This window comes from Fusarium sambucinum, chromosome I (assembly GCF_050947815.1).
Source record: "Fusarium sambucinum isolate potato_lamoka chromosome I, whole genome shotgun sequence".
NCBI lineage: Eukaryota > Fungi > Ascomycota > Sordariomycetes > Hypocreales > Nectriaceae > Fusarium > Fusarium sambucinum.
In genome coordinates, this window is record NC_139294.1 from 789,630 (window position 1) to 816,437 (window position 26,808).

At 45.2% G+C, this 26,808-nt stretch overlaps 11 protein-coding genes across 11 annotated transcripts; 8 read left to right on the forward strand and 3 right to left on the reverse strand.

Moving 5' to 3' along the window:
• Window positions 1–994: 994 nt before the first annotated feature.
• FSST1_002983 (uncharacterized protein) lies at window positions 995–1,885 on the forward strand (the record flags this gene model as incomplete). Its single annotated transcript, XM_083229020.1, has 1 exon — window positions 995–1,885. The coding sequence occupies one exon, from the start codon at window positions 995–997 to the stop codon at window positions 1,883–1,885; it is 891 nt and encodes a 296-aa protein (XP_083086413.1).
• A 650-nt stretch (window positions 1,886–2,535) lies between these two features.
• Window positions 2,536–4,488, forward strand: FSST1_002984 (uncharacterized protein; the record flags this gene model as incomplete). The annotated part of the gene is made up of 1 exon (XM_083229021.1): window positions 2,536–4,488. One exon carries the CDS (start codon window positions 2,536–2,538, stop codon window positions 4,486–4,488), a length of 1,953 nt encoding a protein of 650 aa, XP_083086414.1.
• Window positions 4,489–4,662: 174 nt separating this feature from the next.
• On the reverse strand, window positions 4,663–7,547 carry FSST1_002985 (uncharacterized protein; the record flags this gene model as incomplete). Its single annotated transcript, XM_083229022.1, has 4 exons — window positions 4,663–5,932; window positions 6,012–6,308; window positions 6,362–7,151; window positions 7,232–7,547. 4 exons carry the CDS (start codon window positions 7,545–7,547, stop codon window positions 4,663–4,665), a joined length of 2,673 nt encoding a protein of 890 aa, XP_083086415.1.
• A 251-nt stretch (window positions 7,548–7,798) lies between these two features.
• Window positions 7,799–10,239, forward strand: FSST1_002986 (uncharacterized protein; the record flags this gene model as incomplete). Its single annotated transcript, XM_083229023.1, has 2 exons — window positions 7,799–10,095; window positions 10,206–10,239. The coding sequence occupies 2 exons, from the start codon at window positions 7,799–7,801 to the stop codon at window positions 10,237–10,239; spliced, it is 2,331 nt and encodes a 776-aa protein (XP_083086416.1).
• A 1,083-nt stretch (window positions 10,240–11,322) lies between these two features.
• On the forward strand, window positions 11,323–12,612 carry FSST1_002987 (uncharacterized protein; the record flags this gene model as incomplete). The annotated part of the gene is made up of 5 exons (XM_083229024.1): window positions 11,323–11,493; window positions 11,543–11,647; window positions 11,707–12,080; window positions 12,130–12,197; window positions 12,248–12,612. The coding sequence occupies 5 exons, from the start codon at window positions 11,323–11,325 to the stop codon at window positions 12,610–12,612; spliced, it is 1,083 nt and encodes a 360-aa protein (XP_083086417.1).
• An 82-nt stretch (window positions 12,613–12,694) lies between these two features.
• On the reverse strand, window positions 12,695–15,680 carry FSST1_002988 (P-loop containing nucleoside triphosphate hydrolase protein; the record flags this gene model as incomplete). Its single annotated transcript, XM_083229025.1, has 4 exons — window positions 12,695–13,060; window positions 13,119–13,441; window positions 13,499–13,739; window positions 13,794–15,680. The coding sequence occupies 4 exons, from the start codon at window positions 15,678–15,680 to the stop codon at window positions 12,695–12,697; spliced, it is 2,817 nt and encodes a 938-aa protein (XP_083086418.1).
• Window positions 15,681–17,088: 1,408 nt separating this feature from the next.
• FSST1_002989 (uncharacterized protein) lies at window positions 17,089–17,646 on the forward strand (the record flags this gene model as incomplete). The annotated part of the gene is made up of 2 exons (XM_083229027.1): window positions 17,089–17,100; window positions 17,155–17,646. The coding sequence occupies 2 exons, from the start codon at window positions 17,089–17,091 to the stop codon at window positions 17,644–17,646; spliced, it is 504 nt and encodes a 167-aa protein (XP_083086419.1).
• Window positions 17,647–18,941: 1,295 nt separating this feature from the next.
• Window positions 18,942–20,072, forward strand: FSST1_002990 (S-adenosyl-L-methionine-dependent methyltransferase; the record flags this gene model as incomplete). Its single annotated transcript, XM_083229028.1, has 3 exons — window positions 18,942–19,770; window positions 19,835–19,991; window positions 20,042–20,072. 3 exons carry the CDS (start codon window positions 18,942–18,944, stop codon window positions 20,070–20,072), a joined length of 1,017 nt encoding a protein of 338 aa, XP_083086420.1.
• Window positions 20,073–20,969: 897 nt separating this feature from the next.
• On the forward strand, window positions 20,970–21,716 carry FSST1_002991 (YoaK family protein; the record flags this gene model as incomplete). The annotated part of the gene is made up of 1 exon (XM_083229029.1): window positions 20,970–21,716. One exon carries the CDS (start codon window positions 20,970–20,972, stop codon window positions 21,714–21,716), a length of 747 nt encoding a protein of 248 aa, XP_083086421.1.
• Window positions 21,717–22,159: 443 nt separating this feature from the next.
• Window positions 22,160–23,947, reverse strand: FSST1_002992 (fungal specific transcription factor domain-containing protein; the record flags this gene model as incomplete). Its single annotated transcript, XM_083229030.1, has 4 exons — window positions 22,160–22,504; window positions 22,550–22,916; window positions 22,965–23,532; window positions 23,578–23,947. 4 exons carry the CDS (start codon window positions 23,945–23,947, stop codon window positions 22,160–22,162), a joined length of 1,650 nt encoding a protein of 549 aa, XP_083086422.1.
• A 1,243-nt stretch (window positions 23,948–25,190) lies between these two features.
• FSST1_002993 (uncharacterized protein) lies at window positions 25,191–25,925 on the forward strand (the record flags this gene model as incomplete). The annotated part of the gene is made up of 2 exons (XM_083229031.1): window positions 25,191–25,605; window positions 25,666–25,925. The coding sequence occupies 2 exons, from the start codon at window positions 25,191–25,193 to the stop codon at window positions 25,923–25,925; spliced, it is 675 nt and encodes a 224-aa protein (XP_083086423.1).
• Window positions 25,926–26,808: the final 883 nt, after the last annotated feature.

Below are 26,808 nucleotides of genomic sequence, written 5' to 3' on the forward strand. Positions count from 1 at the left end.
CTACCTGGCTACGACCTATCTCATACGCCTCGTCCTTTCAATTATGACCACGAGTTCAAGAGGTCTTTGAATACACCCAAAATTCTCTGCCGTCATCGTATTTACATTCAAGTACACCAACCTTGACGTAACCTCTGCTTATGGCATACGCACCAGCAGCGCGTGGTATCTCACAGCTACGACAAATTTTGACCTTCATGCAGTTTATGGTATCGCAGATACGATAGGGTTTCGGATGTAGTGAATCAAAGCTCCACGGGCACTTTGGCTCCTTTGCCATTGCCTCTAACTCTTCTGCAGTTAGCGCTATTACTTCGTTACAGCGCCATTGTTTATGTTTCAAGACGGGGGTGGGAGACATGGCCGTGATGAAGGAACAAGTTAGCAGGATTGTAATATTGGTATTGTTGGTGGCAGTATGGTTGCAACTGGTCGGTGAGGTTTACTTGACGGAATATCTGTTGGAGTACCTATACAGGCTCAACAGTCTCTTGCGTTAGTATCGCTTTTTGCAGTTTATTTATATGATGTACTTGTTGCGCTTATCCCACTTTGCCAACGGACAGTCACGAACACACATGCGCAATGCTGAAGTGAATCATGTTGCCAATGCTTGAATCGAGTTTGATGGTGACAGCTACACAGCACCAAACTGCTACAGTCGATCACATTGGAAACTGTGACAAAGTGACAGCGTAGCATCTCCAAGTGTGATTGAGATGTCCACCAGGAGGATCAAGTCTCCTATTAACAACTGTGATTTATGTTATAGAAGCTAGGCAGCTAGAACGTGACATTTGTACCAACAGCCTTGGCCTGGATACTGCCTTGCCTAACCACTCTACGCACCACTGTCAGCACAGGTAGAAACAGTCCCTATATACTCTATACCTTCATTCTTCTCATACCATCACCAGCCTTTGTGCACTTCGGTGCATCTAGAACATCGAATCTATACCGTCTCAACCAACCCTTCCGAAATATCACCGCTATCATGGTCCGAACAAAGACGGAAACCCGAAAATCTACGGGTCGTAAACTCCCAAAGGACATGAGTTGGGCACACAGAGCTCCAATCGTGTATCACAACAACTTTTTCAACGACCATACCGGAAAACGTGAATTGATGTCATGGGATTGCTGTAAAGTAGATGGTCCAATACCCCCTCTAGCGTCTTGGGTCTACTACATGGTTCACCCAGATATACCGCAAGAATTTGACGGTTGTGCTTTTCACGACAGCTTAACGAATGGAGGTATTAATGGAGGGGGACCCTTTCGTTACGAATTCTTCTTCCTACCTGGAGCTACAGCTGAGGAATGTCACACACAATTTCTTGGGGAGATGAAGGCTCGAGGTACAATCTGGCGCCAGATTCGCAAAGTCAACAGAGCGGCCAAGTCGAAGAAGCAGGAGAGCGGCGAAGAGGAGGAACAAAACAGCGAAACAGAATCATACAATCGGTGCCATAATAAGCGACACAAAGGTTATGAGATGGTATTTGATTCGGACCCGGATCAAGTATACACTAAACTTCCTGGTCTGGTTTGGCCAAAGCGTGATGGGGATTGCAATTTCGTATCTTACCGCGGATGGTTCTTCACATATCACGATAAAGACACTGACTGTACAAGAGAGTTAGCTGAAAAGCGTGCTATCTCGCTAGTCACTTTTGAACCTATCCCCCTCGAACTTGAAGAAGGCGAAGTTCCCAAGCATGATCCGATGGAACACCCTATATATTCTCGACCTATCGCAATCAGGCACGAATACTTTGATAAATCCATAGCTGGTTGGATGTATAACAGGATGAGGGCAAACTGGGAGGAAGAGGCCAATGAAGCTATGCACCGTGCTCGAAAGATGGGTTGGACTTCGTGGTAGTATGAGAAGCGAGGATTATCACTTAGATGTTCCAAGGGTTATCACTGAGAACATGGTTGTTCAAGCAAATAGGATGGATCTCTAGTGAGGAGCTATGACTAGGCGATTTCAGTTCAATAATTGCTTCAACTGAGAAGGGTTTCAGCGGGAGTTTACAAGCAGTCAGCGACCACACCAAAACAAATAGCTCATATCTTCATATTGACGTGGCCTATCGTCAGCCAGTGTCTGTTTGCTCTGCGAACCAACCGCATATGCGGCCCTCTTTTCTGTTGTGAATGACCAACTATAAGTCGCCAATTTTGGAAAAAGGTCTCGGGGTTGGCTGCAAGGATACCGTACAAAATGGGAGCCTTGTTCCGACATCCTTCATGTTGAGAGGGACGAGTCACAATTTACGTTAGGCGAGGATCGGCCTCCGGAGGCCTACCATGGGGCCCAAACAGGGTGTAAGATTTTACATATAGTTGGCAAAGCCTCGGGGTGAGGTTTTTAAGATTGTCTTCTGCAACCACACCCAAGTCAGAGCACGATTCTAAATGCATCGTTCAAGCCATCAGTGAGCAACAAATCTCTCTGGAAGGGCGACATATAATATCGAGTCATCTTATTACCGCTACTCTCCACTGCACTGATTCATCGGTATCAACATGCGACTTCTCGATGGAAAGTCACTTCAGCTCGTTTCTTTTTCCGACGAAAACAAAACCCCACCGTTTGCAATCCTTTCACATACCTGGGTAGAAAATGAGGAGGTGTCATTTCAAGACATGATGTCAAATACCGGCACAGTGCTGACAGCCAAGTCCGGGTGGGCGAAAATAGAGAACGCCTGTCGCCTCGCGTTGTCTTTTGGACTTGATTATGTGTGGATTGATACTTGCTGCATTGACAAGACAAGTAGCGCTGAGCTCCAAGAGGCAATGAATTCCATGTTCAGATGGTACCAATTGGCAAAAATATGCTTTGCTTTCTTGTCCGATGTTTCTGCGTCTGAGGATCACAGCATCAAAGGGTCTCCCCTTCGCCGCTCTCGTTGGTTCAAGAGGGGCTGGACCTTACAGGAGCTACTTGCACCAACTGAAGTTGCTTTCTACGATAAAGATTGGAAACCAATTTTTACGAGAGGAAGTATGGGAGACCTGATTGAAGATATCACTGGTATCAGAAAGCTCTTTCTGTTTAATGAATATCGACGTGGTGGCATATGCGACATGCTCTCAACAGCCAGCGTTGCTGAAAGGATGTCGTGGATGACTAAACGAGAGACGAAAATGCCCGAGGATCTGGCTTACTGTCTACTAGGCATATTTGACGTCAATATGCCTATGATCTATGGAGAAGGTCACAAAGCCTTCCAAAGACTTCAAGAAGAAATCATGAATCAAAGTGATGACAGCAGCCTGCTAAGTTGGGGTTATGAACATCCATACAGTCATTGGCATTCCCAAGAAAAGTCGCTTCTTGCACCGCGTCCCTCATTGTTCAGAGGTTGCAGGGACCTTGTACCCTGTATCATGCCGGGATTCAAGGCAGCTTCATTTGCAATGAATCAGAGGGGATTACAGATGGAAGTTCCTGTGCGTCTTGACTTGACACACCAACTACTCGCATACATAATATTGGGCTGTTCTCCTCGCTTGAGGACAGAATGGTCAACTGAAAAGACTATCCCTAGATCTTTTGTTGCGATACCATTGGTCTCGACACGTGCCTATAACGTATTTGAACGAGATCAGGGTACCCAGAAGGGGGAGTACTTACGTCCCCAATGGTGCAAGCCTATTCTTGTCTCTGAAGAGTTTTTAGGTCAGGCTCAGTCAATGAGCATAGTGATCCGAAGATACTCGGAGCAACTTCACAAGTTTCAAGAGTTACCCATTTCAATCGCTGTCCCCCCATTCCTAATTTTGCAAGGTTATACTATACTAGGGACTTATCCACCTCAGCCGATCGGAAGTCGATTGGTCTTGGTTTCTCTTCAGGCTGGCGTACCCCAGAACGTGCCTGGCTCGACAGGATATGTGCCACCACCACCTAATCTCAACAAGAAGATTTCGCTGTCAATCATTTATTCGAAAGATCATCAAACAATGATCCAAATAAGAATAGAAGAGATCGGCACTTTTGTAGTCGTCTTGGGGTATCGGGTAGTTGCATGGCGTATGGCCCAATGCATAACTGGTTGGCAGTGCTCTGATATCAGTTGCCGCGTTTTCAAGACCCCTGAGAATTGCGGTTTGGAAGACTTGCACAGTTTGTCTATCACGCAAGATTTCACCCATCTGCCCGAAGTTGATTCAGTCTTTCGACAGGATCGCTATTTATTCAAGATTGGATTTGGTGCTGAAGCTTGCCTCGTGATTCAATTGACGAAAGATGATACGTTAACAGGTATTACGGATGTATTTATTAGTGTCTGGTACCCTTTGGGCCATTGCCGCAACCAAGAGGAAAGGGGTGAAATACCGAGGAGCAACATAGTTGATGTACGAGATTTGAGAGAAGATCTAAGAGCAATCGGTCCGTTGCAGAAGGACGTTTCTGTAAAGCTTCTTCATTCTGTTGATGAGCAGCTTCAAAAACAATTTCCAAGTAAATAGAATTATATAGTTCCATGAAATGAGAAGTGGATTGTTTTGTTTGATGAGATGCAAGACCATGCAGCCTTTGTACTACTTTACCAAAAAATCTTTTTAGCTATTATTTTAAATTAATAACTATTTTAAAGGTAAAAAGCTTGAAAGTAAATGTACTTTAAGATTGAATTCAAATGACTATTCTATATCCTGCGGCCGTAGGCTAGTGCCTGCATTGGACCTTTGCACTTTGCTGGGATTAGTAGATGTGGAAACATCGCTGCTATACTCATTTTCAACGTCAGGTCGATCCTCAGAAAGTTTCCGCTGCCTATCAGGAAGTTTGCTCAGCGGTGGTTCCTTTACCGCAGCTTCGTCCTCAGCAGGAAGCGTTAGTTCAACAAGCCCAAAGTAGTATTCCAATACTTTTGGGAGGTGGACAAGAGGACTCAACACCTCAGGTTGGCCTTCATCTCCAGAGCCTTGCCCTGAAACATCTTTCTGTCTGTTCTTTTCATTATGGGAGTCAAGATCGTTGAGTGTAGCCTGTTGCTTCACATAGTCTTGCGCGTGCACCGTCGCCCATTCTCTGATCTCTTGATATACTGACCGCATCACTCTATCTTCCGCCTGCTTAACAGCAATGTCCAGGCCCTTAGCCTCACAGTCACAAGCCATAGAGGCTGGAGCACGACAAATAGCGCAGTCTGGATCCATCCAGATGATGGGCGCACGTTTGTGTGACCTCGAAAACATCGCCCCTGGTAGAGGGTTCCACTCGTTTGTCGGGTAGTTAGTATCTGACATACGATGGATGAAAGGCTGAAGTACGGGATCATCCTTTTGGCTGTAACTGTGTTTGTCTGTAACATGATCCCATGACATCTTTTCATGTTCTGAAATAGGCGGGCCTTGTCCAGGGACTTGATGTCCGTACTCATGCGAATCATCCCAATCCTCCGCAGCTACTGGCGGACTGAGGGGTGCAGTGTCTTCAAGTGCATCCTTGATTGTGCTCCGGCTGTGCGAATGAGAGGTATCTCCAGTGTCACGTTGATCGTCGTCGTCCTCTAACTCATCTGTGTCATCAAGAGCAACCGGTAGGCTTTTGAGAGCCAGAAGCCGCATGTGACTCACAACGTGACTTTCCATCGTTGTCTCTGTCTTGTCGATACCGCAGAGAGGGCAGGCTGTGAAAAGGGGCCCACCCGTTAAAGCCCCTCTGTCAGCTAATACAGCGAGCTGGGCGTCTTTGAATTTGCCTGGATGACAAGTATTCATGTGTTGAATGTAGTCTGCCCTCGTCTTGGTGGTGAACTCTTCATGGGCTTTCGACTTACAGCGCCATCGCAGAGTATGATCTCTCATGTGTTTTATCCATTGTCCGCTGTGTGAGTACAGATGATCTGAAGATTCACATTCCTCGAAAAGGCAGACGTAGGGGTCAAGATCATCCTTGACGTGCATCCTTTTCATATGCTTTAGTACTTCTGTGATCGGTGGATTGCCTATTGGGAAGATTCCAAGGCGAGTGAAGTTGGACTTACTTCCACTTTTTTTCGTCGATAACATCGCGAATAGGAATAACGTGGAAACAGTACGGACAAGTGACTTCCGCCACTGCCTCGACACAACTATTCCAGGCCTCAGATAAATCTTTTTTTCGCTTCATACGCTCGATCGTCTTATCTTCTTGATCTCCACCCTTCTCCTTTAAGGTCTGAGGCCCGGGTCTGTGAGCCTTACGCTCATGGCGGAGTAGGGAAGCAGTGGAAGTGAAGCGGACGTCCTCGCATGAATCAGCCTTGCAGCGGTAGGGCTTTAGGTGATAGTCAATAAACTTGCTATATTAAAGAGTCAGTAAACGAGGCCTATCTATAATAGTGATATTTCTTACTGATATTCATACAATAGTTTCACGGGTTGGTGGTTGCAGCTAAGTTGTCCTTCCCATGGGCAGTGGTAAAGTCCATCTTCAAAAGGTGCGGCCTTCTTGTAAAGTTCGTGGTCCCGTTCATTTCCATCGCTTTCGATTTCTCTTTTCATCATATTGTATCTCCGCATCAGGCTTGCTGTAGGGGCAGGTGGAAAGGACAGTTCCTCAGCCCCGCTGAGTGCAACCGTCTTTGAAACCGAAATGACAGAAGGTGCAACAGCCTTTTTAAAATTCGCTGGGGAAAGTGTCGTTGCAGTTTTTGTTAGAGATTGTACATTGCTCCGAGCTGGTGCTTCCACAGCCCGTCGCTTAACAACATGGGTCTCATCATTAGTATTATCGAACCTTGGATGCGATATCACAGGCTTGGCCACTGGCTCTGGAAGACGTATTGAAGCTGTTCCATAACGTTTTCTGCGATAAAGAATTCTCTTTCGTCGAAGGACCATCGAATCTGCAAGTCGGATACGAATAGTATCATTTATTCCGGGAAATCGATCGTGTATGTAGTTGGTGAATAGCTGTCGGAGAAACGGCTCCGTATCGTTGCCCTCAGCATCCTCGATTATGAAATCTTTGGATGCTTTGATATTTTGAGTTTCTTTGCTTGCTCGACGAATAGTGTTGGAAATCTTATGAAGCAAGGTGATATCATTCCGCAGTCCGTCAATTGAATCACCAAAAGTAACCATCAACTTCTCAGTGTATTCTAGATTAGAATCCGGTGTAATAGAGAGGAGGATGCTGGCGGCTAAGAATTAGTTTGTTGTCAGCATACTTCTTCCTTATCAACCGTAAGACTTAGCGTCTTGGTCCGATGATGCTACTCACAGGTCTTCAGATGGTGGTCTAGCGTTTCTAAAAGGCTGCTGATGGCATATCTAACATCAGGCGCCTCCCGCAAACGACTGTCGAGGGAATCTCGATTAGTACTGAAGACGCGAAGATTGGCTGTCCAAAGTGAGAATCTCGCAAGCTGGTCCTCGATGCGAACAATGGATGGCTTTGTCACGACCGAGCCAGCCTTCTCAGCTTTGCTGACATCATTGAGGCATTTTTGGAAAGAGACGAGACATGACTTAGCGGTATCGACTATCCGAGCCATTGGGAGTTCGGCACCATTCTCACCGGCGGCTATTGTTGACATGTTCTGAATATTTGCCGGGCAAAAGTCTACCTACAGGCCCTGGCATTAGAAAGTCTCAAGACATCTTTATCGGAGGAGCGAAATGCATGGGAGCCTCAATTGTCAGGCAAAGGACAAGGATTAAAGAGGGGTTGATGTGCGACAAACAATACTACCCTGTCTTACTCCGTTCAACAACGCCATTGTGATCTTCAGTACAACAGCCCTCACTAGCTGTGAGACTCGTGCTCATCTGGCCCGTTGTCTTAACTATGAGATCCAGTTCCTCTTTGCCTACCGGTAGAGTTGCCGTGAACTCGATACGACACGCCTACAAGTCTGTTCATCAAATCGCCAAGGCTCTACGCCTGGATGAGCAGGATGAAGATCCAAAAGCCTTCTACGCCGAAATCATCGTTTACTGCACCATAATAGAGAGCCGACTGATCGCAGCTGGAGAAAGCGCTGTTTTGCCATTGGATGACTCTATTCATGTTATTCTAGACCCCCTGAGGCTAATGTCTACGACATGTCTGGATGGATCGTCTAATGTCTCACTCGATAATTGGTTACGCGAACTGAAACTGATTCAGAACAAGATACGAGCGGTCAGAGATAACAGCACAAAGATCGGTATTATTGGTACGCAGTTGAATTTTGGAACGACACAGGGCCAACGTTCTGAGATTGCAACGTCACTTGATCGATGCGAAGAAGAGCTACGTGTCAGATATCCTGAAGACTCATCCCAATGGGCTACAGAAGATCTAGGTCCCCAGCTGAGCATCGCGGAACCAACCTACGCCGTCCGAAGTGCTGCACAGTCAATCTTCGAGGCTATAGTGGCATGTAACGATTGCCCATGCAAACCAGCCCATGATTTAAGTGCTCGCTTATGCCTTGGCACCTATCGAAGACCAGAATTCGAGACAGATACGGGCCTAGACGATGTCGATTTCGACATGTTTCTTTCTTCGCGGGAGGACTGGCAAGAGGTTATCATTCATACAACCAAAGATAAACAAGTCAGGATGGTAGTCAACGAGGAACCTGCGTTACCAGCCAAGGTCAAATGTTCACCAGCTACCAGGACTATGAAGGTAAAGAGCATATGCGAACAGATTACAAAGATCAGCTCGAAAACGTCGTACCGTCTCGTCTTTAAGATCATCCGTAATCAGCTTTACAAACTTCAATCAGAAAGGAGATGCGGCCACGACTACAAATCACAGAATGCTGTGTCTTTGGATGAGTTCCTCAGAACTAGATCTGGCTCATTCACCGAGAAGACGAAAAGGATACTGGCTGTCATTCTAAGTTCTGCTGTATTTCACCTTCATAATACACCCTGGTTACAACCTGCTTGGAACTCATCCGATGTTTGGTTCTTCCGTACGGCTTCATCAATCATACCGCTGAAACCGTTTATACACCGACCACTCTCAAACCTTGACCACGCTGCGAAAGACTGCTGTTCAGTTCAAGAAGCGTGTCAAGGGGGAAGTATCGACGGAGATGATATAGACCCAGATGATATGGATCCAGATGATGTTTTGGGGCATAACTGCCCGGCGCTCATTGTTCTCTCAACAATGCTTCTGGAGATATACTTTGTGGCTCCTTTTGACATCCTAGCTCAAAGGTATAACGTCGTCTTGGATTCTGGGTCGCAGTCCACCTCCTTCTCACGATATATGGATGTCAACTGTGTATTCCAAGCCTGTCGGAAGGAAATACCAGAGAACTCTCAATTCTACCTGGCTGTAGAGAACTGCCTGGATCCAAATGTGTGGCAAGATGAAGATGGCAATATCCTTGACGACCTGACGTTGAGATCTAAAATCTACAGCGAAGTGGTCCTGCCTTTGGAAACAGAACTCAGTCAAGCTTATGGCGATATCCGTATCCAAGATCTCGACCGATTTGCACAGAACGTGGATTTCGGCAGTTGGGGGCAACTTTCACAAGCGTGGGAACGGCAAAGTCACGCTGAGGTTTTGCAATCAACTGATCACATATGTGATCACATTGACAGCTGTCACCGAAATTCGCCAGGTTTACGGTTGCACCTTGAAGCCAGAGATACCGAGACTCGAACCGGAAGGACTCGGCAGAACTCCCCGCCAAATAAGCGACGGTTCAGTCGCTCTCCCAGTGGTGCCGAAACTGAAAGTCTATCGTCACAACTACCGTTGTTAGCAGATGCACAGGCGTACACTCGATCATCATATACGGTTGGCATTCTATGCGCGCTACCTCTTGAGCTCCTCGCGGTGCGCGCGCTATTCGATGATAAGCATTGCAATCCAAAGTACGTGAGAGGAGACAGTAACACATATGCGCTCGGTACAATAAGTGGACACATGGTAGTGGCGGCTTGTCTCCCATCGGGTGAGTATGGCACAAATGCTGCTGCTGAGTCAGCCTCGAATATGAAGCGAACGTTTTTCAATGTCGAGTTCTGCCTTCTCGTTGGCATCGGAGGCGGTGCTCCTACACAGGAGAATGATATAAGGCTGGGTGACGTGGTTGTGAGCTTACCAACGACTAAGTATCCAGGCGTCATCCAGTATGATCGTGGCAAGGAGATTGAGGGTAACACTTTCGAACTCACTGGTAGTCTTCATCCACCTCCCCGATGCTTGATGACAGCCGTTAGCTCTCTTCGATCAAATCCAGATCTTCCTTCCAACGCGCTTCAATCTTCACTTGAAGGAATCGTCAGGCGGGTCCCGGAGACGTTAGCATCGCGATACCAACACCCAGGGAAGTATCTCGATTGTTTTTCTAGGACTATTTGTCTTGCCTGTGGGGAAGATGGAGGATGTCCTTGTAAGGGTAGCCACCTGAACTCCAGACCAGACCGGGCAACGCATTTCCCTGAAATTCACTATGGGCTTATTGCATCGGGGAACAGGGTTCTCAAAGATGGAAGTGTAAGAGATCGTTGGGCAAAGGAATATGGAATCCTTTGTTTTGAGATGGAGGCAGCCGGAGTCATGAATACATTTCCCTGCTTGGTTATTCGTGGTATCTGCGATTATGCGGACTCTAATAAGAATAAGATTTGGCAGCATTACGCAGCCGCAACGGCAGCTGCTTATGCGAAGTTGTTGTTACAGCATACAGCTGCTAACAATACCAACTGGGCTAGTGAAAAACAAGAAGGGGAAGATAATCAATCACAGAATGGGCAGGAAAGCTGGTCTAAACGGCAAAGGCTTAATGAAGAAGTATAATAATAAAGACTATTAGAACTTAAGGAACAGATGGCAGAGAAATAAACTCTATCGAAATCTTATATTAATTGCGGAATTTACCAGACTCGACGGTACATATCCGCCGGATATGGAATACACACTTCTACTTTTACCCCTGAATCTGTCATTACGTGTGAGGTTAGATAAGAGGTAATAATGGCAGATTTAGCTGCACGTGCTAGTCAAGCCTCAGTAGGCACTCGCTGATCCCATTCAGGGCATTATAACATGCCTTAACCCAATGTGGTCATAGGAAGCGGTGGTAGTTGAGCTAAGAGTTGGTACCCTTGCTCTCAAGGCGTTCGTAGTTCAATAATCGGTTACCGCGACCGATAAGGTTCAGTAGTTTTGGCACTAAAATCTGATATGGTGGGAGATCAAAACGCGGGGAATAGCGTGGACTTGCATGATAAGGCCATTGTGGAAAGGAGACAATGCTTCAAAATGGCAGTCTTGCGCTGTTTTTTAATGGGTATTCATGTCCTGCGCTTGCTTTCTGAGTGTAGGCATGGTATCCTCAGCTCTCCATCGCCAACATGCTTGATGAGAACGCGACGGCTGTTGACCCTCGGGGTCTGGCACGTCTTCTGATTGGCGTGTCCATCTTCTTTCTCATTCCAACTGCCATTGTTGTTATCCTACGTTGTTTTGTTCGATTGAAATATGCTATGTTTGGACTCGATGACGGGCTTATGCTTATAGGATGGGTGAGTTTGCCTTACCGTGAAACGATACGAAGTACTAACGACGTGCAAGTTACTACATGTCACTTTCACTGGAGTCGGAATTCGTGCTATTTATGCTGGCGTGGGGACAAAGGATGGGGGATTAAATGACTTGTTGCAAATTGATGGACGCAAGGTGATTCCCAATAACTACTAGATTTCGTTGACTCGTGCTAAACAAAGCTTGAACTATAGTGGATGTGGATAGGCGAAATGCTCTACAACTTTTCACTGATTCCTCTCAAGGCCTCTATCTGCGCCACCCTGCTACGCATTGCCGTAACCAAGGTTCACCGTACCATCGCTTGGATCATTCTCATCTTCACCCTAGTCACAACGATATTCAACTTCATTGCCGTCGCAGTTGCATGCAAACATATCGAAAACAATTGGGATAATCGCGGAGAATGTTCAATATCGCTGTTGATGAATTCAGCATATATTGGATCCGTCAGCGCTGTCATATCTGATTGGGCTTGTGCTGTCTTACCTGGATTTATGCTGTACAAGTCCAATATGAGAAAGGCCACCAAGGTTTCTGTTACTGTCATCCTTGGTTTGGCTGCATTGTAAGTAAATCTCCGTGATATAAATACGTAACACTAACAAATCTCACAGGGCATCACTGTGTACCATTATTCGACTCCCGTACTTGAAAGCGTTCTCTCAACCTCACAACTACTTATGTAAGTGGCCTCTATAAACTGTCAATTAATTGATTTACTTACACAAACAGACAATATGGGGCATATTATCCTCTGGTCCACTCTTGAATCAGGTATTGGAATTGTCGCCGGCTCATTACCTGCACTACGCAAGCTTGCCAGCTCCCGCTTTCATTTTAATTCATCCACGGACAGTTCCCCAGCTTACGTTTCTTCCTTTTCTGGTATCAACCGAGCTGTCATCACATCTCAGGCAGCACCAGCACGCCGTAGTTATAGAGGCGAAGTGGGTGACGATTGGGAGCAACTCGATGATATTGAGGGCACGTCAAGTCAGAAGATTCATGTCAAGGTCGATTTCGAAATGCACACCCTAGAGAGACCAGAAGGGTCACAGGTGTCGCATGGATCTCGTGAAGATCTGGTCCACCCATGATAGAGAATCTGATACTATACACTCATCAGACAGGAAACTGCACGTTAGTAAAAAGAAAAGATGCAACTTCGATTTTTATTTACTAAAGAAATTTCTCGTATCTCTTGCCATATGTCTCTATGGACTTAATAGGTTGGGTAGTTTTAAACCCAGCCTGGCTTCGTATGATTTCACTAAACCGGAATTCTTCCGGTGAAAAGTCCTTGTGACTTTGCAAGTGACATATGTGAAGGAAGCGTTCAGTCGTCTGGAAACCATCGACAACAGCCATGTCCACGTATGGTCGACCACATGCCAAGTCTTTGATTTGTGTTGCGGTCCAGCTCGATAATTGCTGGTTTGATGAATCTTGAGTGTTGGCAGCAAACGAATCTTCATATAGTAAGTAAATGTTTGGTTGAAGACGCGGCAAACCCACAGATGAACTAACTGTTTGTCCTGTTGGGGCCTCCACCGTTAGAGCTTAAGAAGCCTCCAGAGCCGCCTGTTCCCGCCCCAGTTCTCACCACAGGCTGTTGTTGCTGCTGCTGCTGTTGTTGAGGAGGAGGAGGAGGAGGAGGAGGAGGAGGAGCTACTGCTGGTGGCTTGCTTCCGAAAAGACTCGCCACATTTTGTTGTTGCTGGGTGGCGGTTCCAAAAAATGCACTGGCCGGGGTTGAAAAGAGACTGGTTTGGCCACCTGGTAGACTAGCAGCTGTTCCCGGAGCTGCTGGGACCGGACTGGCAGGGCCCGTGATTGCTAGTCTCGAGTTTACTGCAGCGTCGGTCCCTGTTTTGGATGTTGTAGGACGAGCCGCCGGTTTCGTCCAGGACTTGAATGAGGGCAAGGCTATTTATTTTGCTGCTATTAGCCTGGGTCGTCAGATAACAGATGTGTCTCTCATACCTGCGACAGTTCTGGGTCTGTATTTACGGCATGTTTTTAATCCATCTTGCAGGACTTTTATCTCTGCATTCAGAAGAGTTCGACGTGACGTAGTTTCAGGACGTTCCGCTGCAAGCTCCTCAAGTTGATCGTCGGTCAAGTTGTTTACCTCTGTTGGTGTGAGGATGTCAGGTAAGCTGTAGATAAGACATCTCTCGATGGCCAAACTGATCACGTTATCTGTGAATGTGCGTCTCGACATCTGTATATACTAGTCAGTATGTTGTATGAGCTTCTTGTGTGGTGTACAACTCACCTCGTAGTATGTCAACATCATGTCAATAATCGTATCAGTGCCAAATTCTCCCGATCGCGAGTTGGGATCAGACATCATTGCTTCTTGGATCTTTTCAGGTGTATAATTGACGAATGGTTCTTTAAACAACTCCGGGTAGTTATCCTCCAACGTCTTACAAACCTGGTCCGCGACACGCTTTGTTGACCTTTGAGATAGCGCGCGATAAAACTCGAGATCGACAGGAAGTGAATGGCCCGTGAGATAAGGCCACAGCAGCTCGTCGATCGTTTTGTTTAGGAGCTCTTCTTTCTCTTCGAACCAGGGGTCCACTATGGTAGACAAGATGGCCTCTGTAGTCGAGTTGTTCTGTGGGGATCCTACTACATGCTTGAACAGTTGATCAACAAAAGTCCTCGCCACGGACACGACAGTTTCTGCATGAAACTCGGCAATTTGTTTCCATGGAGCCGCTTGGCTCTTGAACATCTGCATAGCGAGATCCGCATTCGGAGAGCCTGGGAGCTCGCGACCTTGGTTTGCAGCAGCTTTGCTCTCGAGGTTTATGCCCAACTCTTCAACCGTGATTTTTTCAGGTTCCGAGAATTCGTAGGGATAGTTTTCAAGAAACCTCTCAAGATATTGAGGAAGACCATTCTCCTCCGAATTTTCCTCGTCTGGGGTGACAATGCTTTGCGTGGACCCTCTAGTTCTCAAAATATGGTCAAAGACTCGGTTGAGGTTCCGGAGCAGAGCCCGAAATTTCAGACCCTCGTCTTCAAGGCTGCCGAAGAAGGGATCGTTGTATCGCCCGTTGCATCCATCTCTAGCCAAGCGTTGAAAGTCGCTGGCAATAGTGAGCATGTAGGACCTGCATTCTTGAGTGCTCGATCTGGCAGTTCCCAGCCGAGTAAGCTCCTCTTGCCTTTCCTTAAGCTTTGTCTCCATATCCCCGATAACTCCTGGGAGGCTATTTCTGATGTGGCTAAATAAAACCTCGCTCAGCTTTGTACGGAAATTGGCGATGCCCAGGTCCTCGTTGGGAATTGAAGACCAGGGATGTTTTTCGAAGAACGACTTCTCAACTTCGTCACGGGTTTCGAGACTCTTCTCATCTTCTCCTCTGTTTCGGAGAACGTGCCATCCAAGCTGTAGCTTGTGTGCGCTCTCTTGGTTTTTGGCCGCCATGATATGTTCTTTGGTATTTGCGGCGAGCGCAAGGTCTGGCTTGGTGATAACTCCGATGGTCCTCTGTCTTTGCGGGTCTATAGCCTTTGCCTTTTCGAGAGCAACATGGCTGGCCAGATTGACATTAGCAGAGACTACGACAAGGATAATGCTATTCTTCTGCCGCATGTAGCTCTCTACCAACTCCTCCACTGTGTCTCTACCAGTTGATGACTGATTGTGTGTACTTGTATGGTACAAACCAGGAAGATCAACAAGGCTCAATGGGTAAATGTTCGGACCCTCAATTTCCAATCGCAAAACATCCTTTGAAAAGTCATTTCCGTCTTGCGATATTCCCATGTGCTCTTTAGCTTCTTTAATGATGTCTGGAAGATCTTCCTCATCAAACTTCTTCCGCTGAAAAGCTTTGGTTGGTTTTGTCTTGTCTGCAAATCTGACGCTTGCATCTATGCGAGTCTCGTCCGCATGGTGAAGAATTAGCTCCGTCGCGAATCGTGTACAGAGACTACCATCAACGGGGAACCTAATGTGGGAAATAGCTTCGAGGACTGATGATTTTCCAGCGGACTGCTCGCCCACGACGATGATTTGAGGAATATTGACAATCTTTCCGACGCCGCAAGCACTCAGGCCATCACTGATATTGCGCAAAGAGATGGCTTCCTTTGTATAGAGTTGCTTGAGGATGTCATTGTCGACCGATACTGAGACATCCATTGTGTAATGATTGAGAATTTGTAACAATTGAGATATTTAATTCAAGTCAATGCTCAGGGGCATCAGTGTTGATGCCGTGAGATTTATGCCATGCTTCACCGCAAGGCAAGGATCAAGACAGTCTAGCCCTGTTCCACTCAAGCAATACGGTATACAAGCTGTCCACAGGCTTTTGTCCTATAGTTTCAACAAGAACCCACAGCCTTCCTATCGTGACCTAGCATCCACTGTGACGTTCTAATTTTGCAAGTGTCTTTCTCGTCAGACGGATGAATACATCGTATCGGCTTGAATAACAATTTTGGGAACACTTTGTCGTCCCTTCTCATTGTTCAAACGAGCATGATCCCTGTCCTCAGCTCGCTAGGTTGCAAAGGTGATGTGAATCTGTTGAACCTATATGTCGAAATTGATCTGTATATTGACTGTGTCGTGTCTAGATTGTCTCGCGGCTGCGCAATTTGCCCTCTTTGTGGGTAAATGCATTACGCTAACCCTAATTGAGCTTGCTTTTAGTTATATGACCTTGACTCTGCTAAAACGCAGTTTCTTTTGCTGAAATAGGCTGCAAACCGCCCTGTACAGGGTAGCTACAGTTCAACAGGATCACCAGGTCGAAATATAAGGCATTGCATATAGAATTAGAAAATGTAGCTTTAAATCCTTTTTCTCTTTTTCTGTCTTTATTTTTAAATACCGAGCTATATTCTGCCTTTACTGCCTTGAACCTTTTGTAATATATGTGTAAAGCTATTATAGAGGATATCAGGTAGCTGAGATTAAATAGAGAAGCATTAACCCAGCAAAGATAAAAAGTTATTTTTAATAACTGCCTTCTGTATTACATAGAGTAGATATAATATGAGAACTAGAGCTAAAATTTATAATATTTAATAATTAACTCTATTGAAAAGATACTTAATAATTCTTACTAGGAAATAGTTAATAAGTATTATACTTAAACTCTAAAGTATATTTATTATCTTTAGCTTAATTTATATAAGAAATAAATAGTCTATTAGTATTTAACAGTATATTACTTTGTTTTAAACTTAGGTTTTAGTAAAAGGCCAGTGTATAATTAGGTAAGTAGTATATAAGACATCCCCAGTCGAATTTAACATTTGCTTCGGGTTCGGGATCTTCACTACCAGTTAACCACTAGATAAACCGGCCATGACTCACACGTTTTTTCCCCCAAGCTGTACTAGCACTTGATTAAATTATTCGGCGATGACTCATTTTCTTAACTATACTAGCGCGTGATATTTATGCCAAAGTGTTAAATTTTCCAAAACTCTAATTGTCGTTATTATAAAGGTTAGATATATAGACAAGCCAACTATACTATATCATATAATCTCTGCCCTCTATAACAGGAATTCTTGAAGGCAAATAAACCGTCAACATGGCTAACACGGTGAGTTGTCTACTTACTTACATATGGAGCTTTATATCTAAGTTAGAATTCTAGGCGAAACCTTTCAACCATCCGATTAACCACATCGCTCTCTCAGTTCCTTGTCTCGAATCAGCGATGAAATTCTATACCTCAATACTCGGTTTCCACGTTCTATCCCCGCCCACCACTATCTCCAGGAAAGCCACCCCTGACGCTGCGGTCTTCGATATTTATCCTGCTTCTCTGCAGGTTATGAAACTTGCACTTCTATCCTGTGGCAATGGGGTTGGTCTAGAGCTCTTTGAATTCAAGGACCCAAAAATGGAGGTTGGCGAAGAGGCAAACTTCGAGCGAGACTACAAGCGAGGAGGCGTGTTTCACATTGCTGTCACTGTGCCCTCTGTCGCCGATATGATTGCTAAGGTCGAAAATGCAGGTGGGGAGTTAGTTGGGACAAAACTGAATGTTTTTGGATATAGCGTTGCATATGTCAAGGATCCATGGGGTAACATCATTGAGTTTCTGGAGTGTAGCTTCGAAATGCTCATGGGAAACAGGATGTAAGAACAAAGACTTCCTAGCAACGCATGGAAAGTACAGTTGAGATGGCTATTCAACTATAGAGTTAAAGCTAAACCCTGGCATGAGCCACCTTATGTACCAGTCCTGGACACAGAATACGGACGTTTTGTTTGCTCAGGTAGTCCTGACTGCGTTGAATAGCTTGAGAGATCGACGACTGGGTTATTCTAGAAATGAAAATTGAAAAACATCATTTATATTCATCAATTCGTATATGTAAAGATAAAGTAACTTAATACATACCAATGACTTGATGTTGACTTGGCCACTCCTTTGCCTTATGCGACCAATTCAGATAACTTGTGAAGAGCATGGAAATCCAATTCTATCGTCGAGGCTTAGTCTCTAGTCATAATAGCCTTTTTATTTCGTTGAATCTTCTAGACCCTATTTATTGTCCTCCTAACCTGAGGTAAGGCCCCTGCGTGTCGCTGGCTGTAGGAAGAGAATAAGAGTTACACGTTGTAATGGGTTGGCTCGCTTTTTGAATTTTCGTAACCGCTCATTCGATGGGCCCCAAGTCTCCTTCTCTTATCTACTTAATGCTAACCAGCGAGAGAGTTTAGTGAAAAATCCCAGAATTATTAATGCTACATTCATATATTCTAATACTGATAACTTCAATGAAACTACCAGTTGCGAGTAAGATTAATCATTCCACTAAAGCCTACGACACTACTTCCCTTCCAGCAACGACTGCTGAAGGCACCCGTCCTTCCGGAATTAAATTCGAATAGTGTATGTAACTGGACTAACTTATTCTCTGTCGAAGCCACTGTGGAAATTAGTCTTAAAGAGAAGCTTAGCGTATTTCAGAATGGGCCTGGATAGATAATACTATGCATACCACCAGGGGCGCCTTAAATATATATACCATTCTACCTGAAGAGTCATAGTGTATAATAATAAAAGCATTAGTGTTTTATACACAAGGAAATTTAGCTTATAGGATTTATTCTAATCTTCTCCACTAAATACCCCTTCAATAAGTGATAGAGTTAGTGTATTAATATTAATCCGTGACATCCATGAAAGGGACGGTCGACTCTACCCATAGAGGCTAAACATCCGATTTTTAATGGGTAAGTTCGTCAGCCCAGCCTAGCGACGGCAACCTCCGGATGTGCGGTATTTAGATCAAAGTTGCGGCGGGGGTTGCATGTGTTTTTTATTCTTTTTAAATTTCAGGCACTTAGGACATAGTGACGGTCACCCATTCAACCCTTAGCCCAGATTCTCTAAGAAAATACCTCCTGGATACACTTAATATCTCCACAATGACTTCACCTGAACCAGAATCTTTTCCACCCACAAGTACTGCGGTTCTTGAAGTGGATGAAATTGACACAAATGATAGCGACCAAGACTCGTTTCTCCAGACGGATGAGGAAAGTTCTACATCGTCCATTAGCTCCAGTATCCTACATTATCGCCAAGAGAACGGTCGAACATATCATGCCTACAAGGACGGCCAGTATGTAATGCCAAATGACGAGCGCGAACAGGATAGGCTTGACTTACAACATCATTTATTCCTTGTTACCTTCGAAAACAAATTGTATCTCTCACCAGCTGGGCGAAACGGTCACCAATTGCACCACGTTCTCGACGTCGGAACTGGGACTGGCCTCTGGGCCATGGACTTTGCAGACGAGAACCCAAGTGCATCGGTTATCGGTGTAGATCTGAGCCCCATCCAGAGTCCATTTGTCCCTCCCAACTTGAGCTTTCAGGTAGATGATATCGAAGAACCTTGGACATTCAATGTCAAGTTTGACTTCATCTATAGTCGTATGATGACAGCCTCGTTCGCCGACTGGCCTGGTTTCTTCTCGAAAGCCTACGAAAGTCTTGCTCCGGGCGGCTGGATTGAACTAGCCGATATCTACCCTATTACTAGCGATGATGGAACGTTGAGAAAGGACTCAGCGACATATGAATGGGCAACTAAGTTGCTTGAAGGGACTAAAGCGATTGGGCGGCCATTTGATGGAGCTGACAAGTACAAGGAGCAACTTGAAGCACAAGGTTTCCAGAATGTCCAGCAGACAATCTTTAAGTGGCCTCAGAATACTTGGCCCAGAGACCCCAAGCACAAAGAACTTGGTAAGTTTCAATAGGAGGGGAGATGAGTTATGTGAGTAATGAACGTTATACTGATTAAAAAAAGGGGCTTGGACTCTCGAAAACATAAGCTCTGGTCTTGATGGCCTCAGTTCTGCTGTTTATACCCGTGTACTCGGGTGGACGAAAGAAGAACTTGAAGTTTTACTTGCCAAGGTCCGCCGTGAGCTCAAGGATAAGAGCATCCACGCATATTGGCCTATGTAAGTTATGTTAATATATGTTTTATATATGATGGCTAATATATGGATAGCTATGTCGTTTATGGTCAGAAACCGGAGTGATTAAATACTTTCCTAAGTGGTGCCACTTCAGGGGGGCACCTTGCTGGAGGTAGGGGGGTTAAGCAATGGTGTGCACTATAGCGCTATGGGTGCTATGTAGGGATTTTTAACTAATAGATTAGACTATCTATATAATATCTATTATATTTAATCTTTAACCTTAACACGGGTTATTCTCCCTTAGGAGGGTACTTCTCCCCATCCTTTTCAACCTTGGGCTCACAAGTACACCACTCAGATTCAGTAATTTGAGACATGACTGAGGGAATATGATTGCCACAACCCCACCAGGTTGCCTTCTCTAGAGCCATGTCAGTCATAGTTGATGATTCAGGTACTCAAACTCACTGCAGGTATTACAAGTAGCTTTCTTGCACATGTTGACAGGGAGGTTTGTTCTTGAAGTAACGAGACAATGAAGGTCAATTGTTGAACTACAGACTGAATGTATGAGGGTAATCCTTTATATATGCCGCTTTGGTCAATAGTTATATGACGTGCCCGCCTTCTGTTCTCATTAAACCGCTGTACTGACTGATGATAACACTATTGATCTATACTGTTTTGGGCATAGTTGCTTACAAGTCAAGTCTCCGAGTCCCATTTTTAAGTTTGGTCGCCGATTCTAGTCCCCGGGTCTTACAAATATGTATCAATATTTTATTCCCCTCCCAATCAAAGACTTTTCGACACCAGTAAAGCTGGAATTTAAGCTTGCCTGTCGGGCCGGGTATTAATGAACCAAGTAGGTATTAGAGTCAAGCCTGCATTCGCATTCATAAAAAAGAATACCTATTGAATTTTGTTACACGCATAATTGGAAATACAGGTCACATGAATTACTTACTTGTTATCCGTACTTGAATTTAATTCCACTCATCTTATCCGCGTCAGACTATGCATCTGAAACTACCAAACTACATCCGCCATTACCTCACTGCTAGTCTTAAAGTCGATTTCCTCCTCGAAGTTCAACTTTTACTTCTCACCTTCAGTACCGGTATCCAAGATGCCGTGAGCTATCCAGATTTTAAGTGCTTTGCTTCCAACCAGACCGGCAATTCTGTCGTGCTGGCTGTAGGTCTTGCTGGACATAACAACTCAGTCTTCAACTTGTCCAATGTTGGTCTCAGTCTAGGGATGTTTCTAGCTGGAGCAATCATGACAGGGCAGTTGGCCAATTTTGTTGGGCAGCGTGGTCGAATGTGGCTGATCATCAGCCATCTCATCCAAACGCTTCTGACGTTTGTGGCCGCTATCATACACCCTAAATACTCTCAGTCTGGCAATAGCCCTTCAGCAATGGGCTCGTTGTCGTTGCTCGCCTTTGCGTCAGGGGCCCAAGTAGCCTCCATGAGACCATTTCGAATCCAGGAAATCACAACAGCTATGGCGACAGCAGCATGGGTTGATCTTGTCATCGATCCAAGCTTATTGAAGATACGAAACCGTTCACGAGATCGACGTGTTGGATTTCTGATATCGCTAGTGTTGGGGAGTTTTGCCGGAGCCTTTATGAGAACAGGTGTTGGGTCATCAAATGCTTTGTATGTAGCAGGTGCAGGAAAGACACTAGTTACACTGTTGCTTTTCCTAAACCGCGAAGAGAAAATAATAGATGAGTCTCAAACGGATATACAATAGAGTAACAATTTACTTATACATACGGCTTTGACTGGATACCGAGGGTTCTCTGCATTGTGCCTTATTCTTTCGTTCTCTTTTTGCAATGGACTTGGGGTTTGTCACCTATGAGTCATACGTATTGCATTGCATGTAAAGTTATAAAGTGACAAGGATATGTGTTGACTAACAACTCGAGTGGGTGTCGTGCGTCTTACCATTTTTCACTGCAATTTTAATCCACGAACGAGTACCGTTCCTATCTGCTAAGGTATTAGCTATATAACTTATAGATAACGAGCGAGTCATTAGGCATCCTCCTTGCACTGCAATTTTAACCCACGCTCAGGGTCTCAGTTTCTGTCTGCCAATCTGCCAACCATCTTACAAACTGGCTAATAAATACTATATAGCATACCATCCTGCGCATTTAATCGCATCTCATTGTTTCTGTAATGATCTATCTACATTTCACGTGGTCCATTCCATAGATTCCCGATATCAGTAAACTCTACCTCTTGCAACATTGACCACCAATTTGGGAACGGATCAGGTACAGAGGCATTGATAGCTGCGCTCATGGTTTGGCCCTGTGTTTGTACCGGTGCAACATTGCCATCCTCTATCCTTGACGAATTTCGATCTGCATGGCTGATCTGCTGTAGATGCTGATCCGATCTATCCACAATACGATACTCGTGGATCGACTGATGTAAAGTCTCAAAATCAGCTCTTGATCGACCTCGGTATCGCCCTTCGTCTTCTGTAGCTCTCTTATACAGAAGGGATGAATTTTGAATAGTTTTTATCTCCTCTTATTAGCTTGAAACATCTTTTCTGGAAGAGGAACTTACCCAACCACCTGCCAGCTCCCAGGCATTCTGGAACTCCTCGAGATACTCCAATCCCCAATTCATCAGCTGTTCAGCCTTGGTACTGCGACCTAGATTCATTTTCGGATATCGGAATACGTAGAGATTCAGGAAACATGCCGTAAAAGCACAGAATCCAGAGAAAGGTGTTATCAATGGAACCCCACACTCTGATGCTTCTTGTAGCAAACAAGCGATCTGTTCTGATGCATAAAATAACTCTCTGGCACTTTCATCCCACCAACCTGGTGGAGCTTCTGCTTCGAGCAATGGCGGGTCTACAGGACCTCGAGGTGTCATATCTCTGATGGGCAAGAATGGGAAGTATTCTCGGTGTAGCATAATGGTACTGAGATACTGTTAGCGCACGTCTCGCGAAGTGCTGATGGGCTTTTACGTCAGATAGTAGAGCATGTTGAGATAGATGAAGGATTCACCATGACCGAGCGTCATATGCACAACAACACTGTGTTGCGGATACCAAAGTCTCTCATGCTGACTTTTCCTCCATTCTTCTAGTCGACTTCGACACTGATACCATGACGAGCTAGAAACCCAAGGACAATTCGCAGCTGCGCACATACCCGGTGCACATCGTCCATTATTGAACACAAAAGACATGGCTTGAGCATAGATATCGAAACCGAGAGCTATTGACTCAAAACCTTGTGCAAGACCAGACAAGTCTCCTGCACTGTAGTTGAGCGAACTAGTATCGAAGCCAAAGGCGAAGTCGGTGTAGTTGAGTGGTCGAGGCACTTTTAGTTTCTGCATTTCCGACATGGGAAGCATGCGCGGGTTGTACGTTCCTGAATTGATGGTGCAATCCATTATGAAGCAGGCCCAATATGTTCGTGACTCGACAGCGATGGCCATGGCGTCTGTGTCGCTGTTTTGGGATACGTCGAGTGGATGGGGACTGACCCGGGAGCTGTGAAGCGATTGCATGATACGTATTGCCATACCTATACCTGTTAGAAGAATGACCTTCTAGGTGCTCATGAACTTACCGCAGTGCATCCAAGCTTTGTGATATTCACGCACACCCCATTCATATAACGTCAAGATGAGTAAAGCCTGGACGACTTGCACCTTTGGCGGCTGTAGAATAGCATCAGATAATGTACTCCAAGAATACGTCGCGTATGACTCGCTGCTCCTCAAACCTCTTAGCCAATCCCCCGTGACTATGGAACATTGTTTCCTAGTAATGGCAAGAGTTGTCGCGAGAAGTGCTTTGCCCTCTTTGGTTCGGACAGTCTGGTACTCTTTGATGAAGGACGCTGCTTGAAGGATTCTCAACTCGGGGAACTTGGCGGTGAATATGTTCAAAGCCTTCAAGATGGTGCCCATTGGTAAGTTGGTGAGGTGTTCATCCATGGTATCGAGTTCATTATGCGAAGTCGTTTGTCTTGATGGGACAGGCGTCACGGGACTCAATACAGACGAGGCCGAAATTACTGAGACATCATCGCCGCGTGGAGTCGAAGCAACCGATGCAGTCTGAAGTCTTCTTGCGACTTTCTTTGCAGATCTCACCTGAGGCCTTGTGAGTTCGCAGCCAGAGGTTATCAATCTGTTACATCTTGAGCAAGGTGCAGTTCCATTGTGGACGCATTTGACTTTGGCTTTTCTTCGTAGTCCTAGTTAGCTTTCTTCTGGTGAGTATTAATCGGTGAATTACGTTACCTGCAATGTTCGCACGATAGACTGGATCGCATATTCGATATCTGGACGGGAAAGGAAATGTGGTCGGCTTTGAAATCAGATCCAGAAAAAAATGGGAGCCGAAATGATGATGGCGCCGGTAATCGGAACTCGGTTCTCGACCCCGAGTTCCGAGCAAGACGACGCTAAAAATGGACGACCATCTGGATTATCAAGGTTGTGGCTCTATAGCTGTATCATTCTTCACCCATTTACAAATCACACGGAACAAGAACTGTCTTGGCACTGAGAAAGTGCGTGCCATGTTTAAGACTGCCACTGGGAAATTTGGATATACAGCTAAATCCATTCTTAATAACCGGGCTCCAGTGCACCAGACCTACGATGATAGCTGTGTATATGGTCGACCAGGGAGTAGATCTAGTTCTTGTTTCAATTAATTACTAATTTTCAAATCTCCTAATAATCAAGAACGTGAGGAGTCTTGGAGGGAATGAATGATTGAAACTGCTGACCAACACCGCTAGTCTAACCTACATATGCAGGTTTCACCACAACAAGCCAAAGTCCCAGTGCTTTGAGTAACGGAGACTGCAGATGTCTTATCCCACAACTAATAAAGAAATGATCGGAAGTTTGGTTTAGCTGACAGGACAACTAAACTCACCGCTATTCACAGGTACAGATTCCTCTCCATCATCTACACCTATTATGCGTTTAGAATGGACCATAACCTCAAGCCACGCCTGGGTATAACCAAATGTCTTAGAGATGTCTTTGTTCGACATTCTAACTCTGACCTGAATGCATCAATGTAGTCTCCATTGGAGCTGGCAGACTCTCGGTTATAAATAATAGTTGCATCCCCGTACTCATTCATCCTGACCACACTCTACACGTTTCTCCAAATTTACACAATCATATACATCGTTAACCATTTTTCTCATAAGCAACAATGGTCAAGCAGTTCACCATCACCGTTCAAAACCAATTAGGTTCAATTCAGAGTTATGCTCTGATTGCTGAGAAGCCAGACATTAGCGGTGGCGATGTCTCCTCCCCCATCTGGTCCAGTGTATTTGCTACTGCACAGGCTGGCGAGGGCGATACCGCTTTCTTTACTATTGAAGATCAGTATTTCGCAATCCTGGGAACGTCTCAGGGCCGGCCTGGCAATGGAACCAATGTTTCTGTCTCAGGTAACCAGCCCGTTGACCTTGGCGGAAACGGGGAATCTGGATCAACAATCGGCGTCGTAGCTAGCAATGGTATGCTGGCATTCTCTCATGATCACTCTGTTCCCTCTGGACAGCCTCATGCTTTTGTGCTTAAAACTGGGTCGGATTTCACCCCCGGTGACGCTCATAGTAGTAAGTCTCTACCTCGACTGATGTTGCCAAATCCGGTATGCTAATTCGGCTTACCTCTAGAAAACTTCCTCATTGGTGCTGGAGCTTTGAGCTCTCGTGGCCCCGTCCCCTTGGGCGCATTCATTCCCGAACCCAATCAGGAGTATCAGATCAAGCCCAAGAACATCTTCTATCTCGTAACGGGTCAGTATCGAGAAGGCACTCTCGTGGAGGAGGAAAGCATGGGATATAATCGTCCGAGGGTGGACTTCAGAAATGCTGGAGGCAATAACATTTCAGCTACTCAAACAGCAGATGGACGGTTGGTCATCCAGAACTAGATGGAACATAAATGAAAGTTGATCCAAGATGATTGAGTGCTCTCTATTATCTTTACGTGCAAGACGATTCGATGGTAAAGTGAACATTGCATATAAATAAACAAGACGGTGGTACAAGGACTTTGCAAGCCTTTCTTCAGAACGTGAATTTTATGGATGGATTTCCCTCTTCATCGTGCTAAGCTATTCGATCTAAGAAACCATACATCAAAATTATCAGTCATGTGTCTTTTCAGTCGAAAGCATTACTAAGAAGGGCCTTTCTATGTACTAAGTGAGATGTCTCGTACATAGACGCTTACCATTCCTACGCATTTTCTTGTTCCGAATTTGCCCATGACCTCGGAAACTGCTGTTCAATATCCGACGAGCTCAGCCGAGTAACTCCTAAGACCAGCATATAAATTGATGACCGCTGACATATCAATCCATTCCTTACTTTCTTGAGTTGGTCTTGAGAGTATGGGAAGTGTTGGCCATCGATAGTATGAGAGGTGAAGTTGGTCAACTAATTTGCCATTTAGGTTATTTAATCTCGCATCCTGTGGCTTGGCGGCCAACGTCTCTGGTATCTGGTATACAGGCATTCAAAGTCACGTTTTCGTTTATCCGACGATTTGCATCTTGGAGGGTCGTTTAGACTACTTGATTCGTTGGAATATCAACCTCACTCGAGTATCCAATAATGAGGCTGACGAGCTGAAAGAAAACTCGCGTTAAGAGTATCTGATTGGACCACAGAGGATTTGGCGCTTACACATGCATTGGTATCCTAGAAGGCAACGGTTGCCTAAAGGGCAGGCAGGCAGGCAAGCTGAGATGGGTAGGTAGTGATCCCCCAGCATATTTCCATTTCTACCTGCAAAACTTCATTCTCCGCATA